We start from the raw sequence: 11,903 nt of genomic DNA on the forward strand, positions 1-11,903 counted from the left end.
GTAATAAGGGCAGATTCTCAGAGTACCTAACACTTCTGCTTGGAGAAGCTGACCCTGTATTGTGGAGAGACTTTATAATAGTTATAACCTCAAACCAGATTGTGACTCAACATGGACTCTCCTGCTCCTTGGATGCTGCCTGACCGGCTGTGCTTTTTGACTGTGATTCCAAAGGGCCCAAGTTCGGAAGGTTCCAGAATGATCCTTCAACATGTGTTAACCTCACTGGGATTACAGCTTCACCGAATCTTATCCAGCTTGGATTCTGAGAGTTAGCTTTCATTGTGGCAAATTTCAGACTTTGGCTTGTATCTTTTTAATTCTGGATTTGATGAAAGAGGCTTGTGACCAGCTGTGTTCCATAGGAATGGGTGCTGGGTTCACTTTTGTGTCTCCTTTTATATAACTGATTTGGATGGAAAGATGTAAGTTTGTGGTATAGTGGACGATGAAGTAGGTTATCTAAGATTACAAAGAGATCTTGATCAATTAAGTCAATGGCAGATGGAGTTTTGATTAGATTAGATTCCCTCCAGTGTGGAAATAAGCCCTTCGGCCCAACTAGTCAACGTCAACCCTCTGAAGAGTAACCCACCCAGACTTGTTTCCCTCTGACTAATGCACCTAACATTATGGGCAATTTAGCATGGCCAGTTCACCTGTACATCTTTGGACTGTGGGAGGAAACCGGAGCACCCGGAAGAAACCAGCATAGACACTGGGAGAATGTGCAAACTCCACACAGACTGTCGCCCAAGGCTGGAATTGAACCTGGGACCCTGGTGCTGTGAGGCAGCAGTGCTAACCACTGAGCCACTGTACCATATTTATCCATTTAACTTGGATAAATGTGAGGCATTGTATTTTGTTAAACCAAGGAGGTAGAACTCGTACAATTTAAAAGTAGGGCCTTGGTTAGTGTTATGGAATACAGAAACCCAGAGTGGAGGATTTTAAGACTGGGGACATTTTTAAGGTGAGAGACCGAGAGATGTCTCTTTTTTTTTATTAAAAAAACCAGCAAGGGGCAAATTTTTTACAGTAGTTCATGTGTGGAATGAGCTTCCAGAGGAAGCGGTGGATGTGCGGACAGTTACAATGTTTAAAGATATTTGGATAAGTACAAGAAATGTTTGGAGGGATATGAATCCGACAGGTGAGACCAGTTTAGTTTGGGAATGTGGTCGGCATTGATTGATTGGACCGAGGGGTCTGTTTCCATGTGGTGTGACTCTGAGGAAGATTGAAATCTGAGGAGATTTCAAAAGAGAGCTGGTTATAGATTGAAAAGTGAAGTTAGAGGCTATGGAGAGAGTGCTGGAGAATGGGAGTGAGATGGGTAACTCTTCTGAGCGCTAATACAGACAAAATAGGTCAATTGACCTCATTCCTCCTGTAAAATTCTAAAAATTCTTATAGCTGGAATTTACTAAATGGCGACATGCTCCAGGATTTTAAATCCTTAATTCTCTTTCCCTTAAAGCAGTGTGTTTGGGAAGGGGCTTGTCGAATACATATTTGAATACATTTGTGACAATGCACAGATATTCCTAGTCGATTCAAGATTCTTTTAAATATACTGTAGTGACCTGCAGCTTGTGAGAACCTGTTTTACCTTCTTCATTCTGCAGTGTCTGTACTTTAACTTGGGTGCTACAGTTCTGTACTTAACCGCCTTCATTACCAATGCATCATCTGTTGACCCAACATCTCTTAAAGGGACTTACAGATACAACAACAGAGCAGCTGCTGCGGTGAGTGTATACATGTATTTTAAATCTTGGCTTTTATTGTTTAATGTGATTGTTTTAATTTATTAATGTTCAAAATGTTAAAATCTGACATGAACAATAATGAAATAAATCTTATTAATCTTGATAATAGGATAAACAGTACATTTCCTTTCTTGTTTGTTATAACAATCTTTGCTTGTTATTTTTAATGGCTCTGTTTTTATAAAGCTGTTCAAATTGAACAGCAAATAACAGCTGTTTTTTTTCTGTTTTCTATTGTCAGCAGAGACCAGTCACAAGACTTGCAGGGAACAGAGTGTATTCCCTCTTGTATCAAGATTCAAGTTGTATAATGTCCTTTGTACCAACCATGTGAAGCAGCAAAGCCTGTAGAAACTTGATCGCCACAGAAATAATTTTGTGGTTGATTTAACAGTCATTAGTCTATTTTTTAGTAAAGTGATGTATATTTGCTAAATGTAGCACAACATGATTCCTCCTTCATTAGATGATTTAAGTTTTCATGTTCAATTGAATTTTGAAATCAAAGATTGCTCGTTACCAAAACTGAACTTCTTCCTAAGATAAATATCCCCTTAAATGTGCCATTTTGGCCTGAAAATTTGAGGATTTGTTACCCTTGAACTAATGTTGTCTTGCACAGTAACCACAAAGTTTCTATATAAGTTCAGGAATGGTCATGATCCTAGTCTGAGAGGTGTATGTATTTGAGGAACATAGGAGTATGAACTCTCTATTTAGCACAGAGTGCTTCACATTTGGTGGACTATTACTGATTTGTACCTTCACTCTATTTACCAGCTTTTGATCCATATCCTTCAGTACACTTTCCAAGAAAAGTCTGTTGAGGCTCAGCCTTAAATTTCAATGGACTGGACACTGACTGCCTTCTCAGTGGAAGAAGTCTAGATTTCCAATATTCTTTAGCAGGGGTAGGGGTGGGGAATGCTTTTTGATTTCACTCCTAATAAGCTGATTCTAATTTCAAGATTCTGTTCTTTCTTGTCCACTGAGGGGCAACAGTTTGTGTGTCATTTTCCAGTCAGAACGGTAATATGAAAAAAAACTGAGACATGTTATCTGCTTGGTTTTTTTTTAATTCCCAAAGTAAAAAGTTGAACTCTAGAAATTTTAATACAGAACATAATTGTTCTAAATGTACCTGTTGAAAAGTGCAGTTACACTATAAGGTTATACATTTTTTTAAATAGTTGCAACTATAGTTTCTCATACAACTGAAATAGTAAATAATCCTAAATGTGCTGTTAGGACCTGTTCATTTTACCATATGAGTCAATCACTGAAAAGTGATCTTAATTCTATTTCCCTGCTTGCTTCACTTGCCTTCCAGCGTGTCAGCAGCTTCTGCGGAGTGGTGGAGAAGGGAAATCTGTTTTCTATGTTGCTGGGTCTAATGATCTGTTTTTCCTCAGTTCTTTGCAGGTGTGGTGATGATATCGTATGGGATAAGTACTTTCCTCTGCTTCCTGTCAATGCGAGGACAGGGTAGCAATGCAGCAACAAGTCAGGCAACTGGAAGTAATTCAGCATAAGAGTTTTGAATCAAGCTGGAGGTGACAACATATTCTGCTATACACTTTTTTTATTTAAATAAAACAGATTGCGCTGTCCCAGCGATCTCCAAAAACATCTCAATTTCCAGCTCTTCATTGAGGGTGGTTACAGTCTTTAAATACACTGCAGATACCAAGGAGCAGAATACACCATCTTGTTTTTGTTTTGGAATTTTGACTTTTTGATAATGCAAACTTGTGTAAGGTTTGCCCTGTTATAATACTTCACTAATAATATCACCAGTTTTGTCTTTTACATGAAGCATTTATATGATGTGTAATCAAACTGCATGGAAGTGAATTGCATCACCTGCATTTTGGAGTATTTACTTGCGAAATAGTCCTGAGTGCTGTTTAAACATCTTTAAGGCATAATGCACATTGACTACTCCAAATTGGATAAAGGTGGTGCAGTGCTTGACTGGATAGTCCAGGAGTTGGACCTGATTGGCTGGTTCTGAGTTTGCTTATCTAGGGCAGATACACTTGAGCTAGGGATGGATGGGGAACCCTAACTGATCCTGATCACCATCTGGTAACACTTGCTGTTTTATATTAGTGTTGATAGGCCATAGCGACACGGTCTGCCAGTGCCCAGTATTGTAACTTCACTGATAAAGTGGAATATCAGATTGGCAACACTGTCTAGAGTGGGTGGAGATTGAAAATCCAACTGTACCTTCTACAAAATGTGAGGAATATTTGCCATCAAGTATGCAGTACAATTCAAAGATACTTGCATCATCACGAAGTAAAATGCAGGTTTTTCAAATTGATCTTCCAAGTCCCTCAGAATTTTCCAACATCAGAGCCATTTACTGTCACTGAACAAATTGCTTTAATCACACTCAGTTTATCCATTAGTTTGGAGGTGTGAACTACAAAGATTCTACTCACTCTAGAAATTAGTTTTAAAGGAATTAAAACTATTGTGAACTTCACACAGGTTTGGATCATGTTTATTGTTCTTGTTGCTATCATTAAACCACTGATGACAGTAGATACAGTTCAAGTGCGTTGGAGTTCTAATGTTTAAAGTCAAGACTGTTGGGTATAGGGAGGCAAGTTGAGGTGGGATTGGGAGGAGACAGAGGGACAAGGGTTCTAAAGTACTGCTGAGGTACTGATCTCTTCTATTGTGGAGGTACCGGAGGAGAAATTCAAAGTTTCAGTGCGCCATGGAGCCTGGGTGCCTGACCCTAATCTATGGTTGACATGTGGCTCAGGAAACATCAGCCACAGCAGAATACAAACTCTTGGATATTTGGTATCATTCAAAAATAAAATGAAACAAACTAAGGTGCTTAATCTGAAAACAAAAAGACAGAAGCATAACAGGTTGGTCAAAGCGGAGTCTTGAAAGGAGGGGGAGATGAAGAGGATGGATTAACGGAGGGAGTCCAGAACATGAGGCCCTGGTGAAGCCATGCCTGGAAATGTTGGGATGAGGAAAGCATTAGAAAGTAGCTCAGAGCCAGAGGAACAATGAGAATATGGTGTGAGGGGGGTCAGAGGACTGGAGGAGATGGATTGATTTTTGTGGGGTACAACAAGACAAAATGAACAATTTTTGTCTGTATCACTAAAGTGTATGGCTCTGCAAGTGTGCACGCTGCAATTCCAAAACTTAATATAGGGCAATGGGGAAGAAAAATTAAATTGTGCAACGATTGCAGTAGCAATATTCCAAAATAGATTTGAGTTTCTGCTAGTTTAGAGTCTAAAACCATTGTATTTATAGCAGCAATGATTTTACTTCAAATTGTGGGAACTTGGTCAATATGAGAAATTACTATTTCAAAGCAGTCCTCATTTGGACAGATCAGCTGTAATTTTGTTCAAGTGCTCCTAGTGTTATCAAAATGTACCTACTCCAGTATGTGTCTTATATATTTACAATTTGTTTGTCTGCATTTCATTTGTTAGTTTCAAAACCTAAAACAAACACTTTGTGGTTTCTGCAGTATATTGATTCTAATTAACACAACTATCTAAAACATTTTTAAAAATAGTGCACTGACATTGTTTGTAAATAACTTCCTGAATTATATCTAATGTATAAAATTTCTCATTTGTTTATGATTTTTAATGTCACAACGTTCTAATAAAAAAAATGCCACAAACCTGTGATTGTGTGTTGTTTTGTGTTGACTTTGTTCCCTTTCTTTGCCCTTTTTCCTGTGATTGACTACATTATCGGTTATGGTGATGGGGCTGAAACTCCACTGGGTGGGCCATTTAGAAATACCCTGCAGTTAAATTTCTCAGCTTGTATGATCTAAAACAGTCCACAAGAATTTCTCTCCTTCAGTTCTCATAAGCATTAGAAAATGCCTATGAGAAACTCCTGTTGCAACTTGCTGTGTTTTGATGAATGACCTCCCAGCTGCAATTAAATTTGAAAGATCTTACATCAAATTTTGATCTGATCTGCAAAATTGTGAACCTACTTCTGTACATTGTAGTCTCTCATTTCTCAATTACTCCATTAAAAAGCATAGTTACATAAAACAAGATGTGGAGATGTTGGTCTTGAGCTGGGATGGAGAATGTCATAAGTCACATGACACCAGGTTATAGTCTAACAGGTTCGTTTGAATTCTCAAGCTTTTGGAGAGCTGCCTCATTGTCATTCCATCTGATGAAGGAGCAGTGTTTCAAAAGCTTGTGATTTCAAACAAACCTCTCCGATTATAACCTGGTGTATAGTGACTCCTAACCTTGCCCTCCTTAAGCTGCACAGAAGTATTTCCAATTAAGTACGTAATACAATACTTGTATCACAAAGAAATAAAATGCAGGTTTTTCAAACTGATCTGCCAAGTCCCTGAGAATGAGAACTTTCCAATGCCAAATCCATTTACTGTCACTGAACAAACTGCTTTAATCACACTCGGTTTATCAATTAGTCTGGAGGTGTGAACTACAGAGACTGAGGAATTTGTGTGTACAAGAACATTTTCTGGTTCAGTATGTGGATGTACCTAGTAGAGAAGGTGCAAAACCTGACCTACTCTTGGGAAATAAGGCAGGGCAGGTGACTGAGGTGTCAGTGGGGGAGCACTTTGGGGCCAGTGACCATAATTCTATTAGTTTTAAAATAATGATGGAAAAGGATAGACCAGATCTAAAAGTTGAAGTTCTAAATTGGAGAAAGGCCAATTTTGACGGTATTAGGTAAGAACTTTCAAAAGTTGATTGGGCACAGGTAAAGGGACAGCTGGAAAATGGGAAGCCTTCAGAAATGAGGTAATGAGACTCCAGAGAAAGTATATTCCTGTTAGGGTGAAAGGGAAGGCTGGTAGGTATAGGGAATGCTGGATGACTAAAGAAATTGAGGGTTTGGTTAAGAAAAAGAAGGAAGCATATGTCAGGTATAGACAGGATAGATCAAGTGAATCCTTCGAGTATAAAGGCAGTATACTTGAAAAAAATCAGGAGGGCAAAAAGGGAACGTGAGATAGCTTTGGCAAATAGAGTTAAGGAGAATCCAAAGGGTTTTTGCAAATATATTAAGGACAAAAGGGTAACTAATAGAGAATATGGCCCCTCAAAGATCAGCAAGGCAGCCTTTGTGTGGAGGCACAGGAGATGGGAGAGATACTAAACGAGAATTTTGCATCAGTATTTACTGTGGAAAAGTACATGAAATATATTGAATGTAGGAATATAGTTGGTGACAGCTTGAAAAATGTACATATTACAGAGGAAGTGCTGGATGTCTTAAACACATAAAAGTGGATAAATCCCTAGGACCTGATCAGGTGTACCCTAGAATTCTGTGGGAAGCGAGGGAAGTGATTACTGGGCCCCTTGCTGAGATATCTGTATCATCAATAGTCACAGGTGAGGTGCTGGAAGACTGAAGAGGGCTAACGTGCTGCCACTGTTTAAGAAAGTAGGTAAGGACAAGCCAGGGAACTCTAGACTGGTGAGCCTGATGTCATTGGGCAAGTAGTTGGAGGGAATCCTGAAGGACAGGATGTACATTTGGAAAGGCAAGAGTCAGTCAACATGGTTTTGCGTGTGGGAAATCATGTCTCACAAATTTGATTGAGTTTTTTGAAGAAGTAACAAAGAGGATTGATGAGGGCAGAGCAGTAGATATGATCTATATGAACTTCAGTAAGGTGTTTGACAAAGTTCCCCATAGGAAACTGGTTAGCAAGGTTAGATCTCATGGAATACAGGGAGAACTAGCCATTTGGATACAGAACTGGCTCAAAGGTAGAAGACAAGAGGGTGGTTGTGGAGGGTTGTTTTTCAGACTGGAGGCCTGTGACCAGTGGAATGCCACAAGGATCGATGCTGGGTCCACTACTTTTTGTCATCTATATACATGATTTGGATGTGAGCATAAGAGGTACAGTTAGTAAGTTTGCAGATGACACCAAAATTGGAGGTGTAGTGGGCAGCAAAGAGGGTTACCTCCAATTACAACAGGATCTTGATCAGATGGACCAGTGGGCTAAAAAGTGGCAGATGGAGTTTAGTTTAGATAAATGTGAGGTGCTGCATTTTTGAAAGCAAATCTTGGCAGGACTTAATTGTAAGGTCCTAGGGAGTGTTGCTGAACAAAGTGACCTTGGAATGCAGGTTCATAGCTCCTTAAAAGTGGACTCGCAGGTAGACAGGATAGTGAAGGCAGTGTTTGGTATGTTTTCCTTTATTGGTCAGAGTATTGAGAACAGGGGTTGGGAGGTCACGTTGTGGCTGCACACTACATTGGTTAGGCCACTGTTGGAATATTGCGTGCAATTTTGGTCTCCTTCCTATCGGAAAGATGTTGTGAAACTTGAAAGGGTTCAGAAAAGATGTACAAGGATGTTACCAGGGTTGGAGGATTTGAGCTATAGGGAGAGGTTAAACAGGCTGGGGCTGTTTTCCCTGGAGCGTCAGAGGCTGAGGGGTGACCTTAAAGAGGTTTATAAAATCATGAGGTGCATGGATAGGATAAATAGACAAAGTCTTTTCCCTGGGGTCGGGGAGTCCAGAACTAGAGGGCATAGGTTTAGGGTGAGAGGGGGAAAAGGTATAAAAGAGACCAAAGGGACAACTTTTTACACAGAGGGTGGTACGTGTATGGAATGAGCTGGCAGAGAAAGTGGTGGAGGCTGGTACAATTGCAACATTCAAAACGCATCTGGATGGGTATATGAAAAGGAAGGGTTTGGAGGGAAATGGGCCAGGTGCTGGCAGGTGGGACTAGATTGGGTTGGGATATCTGGTCGGCATGGACGGGTTCGACCGAAGGGTCTGTTTCCACGCAGTACATCTCTATGACTCTACTCGCTCTAGGAAGTGGTTTAAAGGAATTAAAACTACTGTGAACTTCATACAAAGGTTGGATCATGTTTATTGTTCTTACTGTTATCATTAAACTACTAATGACAGTAGATACAGTTCAAGTGCGTAGGAGTTCTAATGTTTAAAGTCAAGACTGTTGGGTGTAGGGAGGCAAGATGAGGTGGGATTGGGAGGAGACAGAGGGACAAGGGTTCTAAAGTACTGCTGAGGTACTGATCTCTTCTATTGTGGAGGTACCGGAGGAGAAATTCAAAGTTACACATACCTTCCTCTCTCTGCTGATGAATCAATACTCCTCCATGTTGAACTACACTTAAGTACTGACAGTGACCACTACACAGTTCTGTGGAGTTGAAATCCTATCTTCATATCAAGAATACTCTCCATTGTATTGAGTGGCACTATCACCATGCTAAATGGAACTGACATCTAACAGATCTAACAAATTAAGACTGAGCATCCATGAGGCACTGTGAACCATCAACAGCAACAGAACTGTACTCCAGCACAATCTGTAATCACGTGACCTGGCATATTCCCCACTCAGCTATTACCATTGAGCCAGGGAGTCAAACCTGGTTCAAAGGAGAGTGCAGGAGGGCAGGCCATGAGCAACATTGGACATACCTGAAAATGGAATGTCAAGCCGGTGAAGCTACCAAATACTTGCATGCCAAACAGGATAAGCAACAAGCCATAAATATAGCTGAGCGATCCCAAACTCAAACAGATCAAATCAAAGTTCTGCATTCCTGCCACAGCCAGTCGTGAATGGTGGTGGACAATTAAACAACTCACTGGAGAAGGTGGTTCCACAAACATGCCCATCCTCAATGACGGAAGAGCCCATTACTTCAGTGTAAAAGTTAAGGTTGAAGCATTCGCAGTGATCTTCAGCGAAAAGTGCCAAGTGGATGATCCATCTCTGCTTCATCCAATGGTTACCAACATCACAGAGACCCAGCTGCAGCCAATTTGATTCACTCCACATAATATCAAGAAACAGTTGGAGGCACTGCAAAGACTATGGGTCCTGACTGAAGGTTTGTACTCCAGAACCTGCTGCGCCCCTAGCCAAGCTCTTCCAGTGCAGTAGGAGAAAGTGAGGACTGCAGATGCTGGAGATCAGAGCTGAAAATGTGTTGCTGGAAAAGCGCAGCAGGTCAGGCAGCATCCAAGGAGCAGGAGAATCGACATTTCGGGCATGAGCCCTTCATTCCTGAAGAAGGGCTCATACCCGATTCTTCCAGTATAGTCCCCAGCAACGTGGAAAATTGCCCAGGTATGTCCCATAAACAAAAAGCAGGACAACGCCAACCCGGCCAGTTACGAACCCATCTGTCTACTCTTGATCTTCAGTAAAGTGATGGAAGGTGTCATCAACAATATTATCAAGCAATAACCTGCTCAGTGATGCCCAGTTTGGGTTCTGCCAGGCGCACTCAGCTCCTGACCTCATCACAGCCTTGCTTCAAACATGGACAAAAGAACTGAATTCCAGGGGAGAGGCGGGAGTGACAACCCTTGACATCAAGACTGCAGTCGACTGAGCGTGGTATCAAGGAGCCCTAGCAAAACTGGAATTAATGCCTATTGGGAGCAAACTCTCCACTGGTTGGAGTCATACTTGGCACATAGGGAGATGGTTGGGCTGACAAGTGGCAAGAACCATTTGTGCCACACAAATGCCAGGCAATGACCATCACCAACAAGAGAATCTAAACACTGCCACTTAACATTCAATGGTGTTACCATCACTGAATCCTCCATTACCAACATCCTGGGAGGCTTACCATTGACCAGAAATGCAACTGGACCTACCATAAACACTGGTTACAAGAGCAGGTCAGAGGCTAGGAATACTATGGCAAGTGACTCACCTCTTGACTCCCCAAAGCCTATCCATTAGTCACACATCACAAGTCAGAAGTGTGATGGAATCCTCCCGACTTGTTGAGATGGGTGCAAATCCAACGACACTCCAGAAGCTTGACACCATCCAGCACAGAGCAGTCCACTTGATAAGCATGACATCCACAAACATCCCCACTCCCTCCAGCATTGATACTCAGTTGCATTGTGTGCTTTGCATAAATTCATTAATGATCCTCCTTCCACACCCACGAACACTTCATCCAGAAGGACAAAGGCAGCACATACATGGGAACACCGCCAACTGCAAGTTCCCCTCAAAGCCACTCACCATCCTGACTTGGAGACATGTTGCCATCCCTTCACTGTTACTGGGTCAAAATCCTGGAATTCCCTCCCTAATGGCATTGTGGATAATGTGACAATGTGGGTTCAAGAAGGCAGTTCATTATCACCTTCTCAAGGGCAACTAGGGGCAATAAATGATGGCCCAGCCCACAATGCCCACATGCCTCAAATTAATTTTTTAAAATGCTGGAATTGGACGAGATACTGGCATCTTTTTTGTCATAAGAAAGTTGAGTGACTCCATCTTTGCTATCCAGACCAGGACTTCACTTTTGTTTGTTGCAAACGCAACTTTTACTTCCTCTCTCTCACTATCCAAGGTCTCAGACTTCCCTTCAAGTGAAGCAATGATTCAAACATACTTCTTTCAATGTCCTGCCTACAATGTAGTCTCCTCTTCACAGGGAAGACCTGTTTTGCAGAGTACATCCATTCAGTCTGCAAGCATAAGCCCCAAATTCCAGTAGCCTATCATTTTAACTGTCCACCTGGTTTACACACACATATCCCTGTCCTTGACCTGCTGTACTGTTCAACGAAGCTCAACATAAGCTCAAGGAACAATGCCTCATCTTTCAATTAGGTGTCTCTGGAACCCATTTCTTTGCCTGTTACGGTTTTGCTTGCAGGCAGTAGTGTAGCTGTTAAACTACTTTATCTGTTTCTTTTCTTGCACTATCACCATTGCCTTTGGTCTCTCAGATAGCTCAATTGCTTTACAACTTGTCTTGTTTTTTTCACTCCCTTTCTCCAGCCTACCCTTTGCTCAAAACCTATTACATCGCTAATTTGTCCAACTTCTGATGAGGTTGTTGACCAGAAAAGTTAAATCAAATCCTCACAGATGCTGCGTGATCCAAGCATTTCCAACAATTTCTCGTCTCTTCAGATTATCAGCATCTGCCATATTCTGCTTTTGAGGTTCTTGGACACAGACACTATTTTCTTGAGGATTGATGAAATCGCCAGGAGACAGATGAGAAGCTGTGAATTAAAGATAATTGGATGTGTAATGCAATCAATTGCATAATGTTATTATTATATGAAT

At 41.1% G+C, this 11,903-nt stretch overlaps 1 protein-coding gene across 1 annotated transcript in view; it reads left to right on the forward strand.

The window, feature by feature from the left end:
- pllp (plasmolipin) overlaps window positions 1-5,433 on the forward strand; it is a 46,243-nt gene extending 40,810 nt beyond the window's left edge. Inside the window, exons 3-4 of the mRNA XM_072547495.1 lie at window positions 1,632-1,754; window positions 3,188-5,433. Coding sequence (XP_072403596.1) covers window positions 1,632-1,754; window positions 3,188-3,307 — 243 coding nt within the window. The 3' untranslated portion in view covers window positions 3,308-5,433. The remainder of the gene's footprint in view (window positions 1-1,631; window positions 1,755-3,187) is intronic.
- The last annotated feature ends 6,470 nt before the right edge of the window (window positions 5,434-11,903 follow it).

The sequence above is a fragment of the Chiloscyllium punctatum genome, chromosome 26 (assembly GCF_047496795.1).
Source record: "Chiloscyllium punctatum isolate Juve2018m chromosome 26, sChiPun1.3, whole genome shotgun sequence".
Taxonomy (NCBI): Eukaryota; Metazoa; Chordata; class Chondrichthyes; order Orectolobiformes; family Hemiscylliidae; genus Chiloscyllium; species Chiloscyllium punctatum.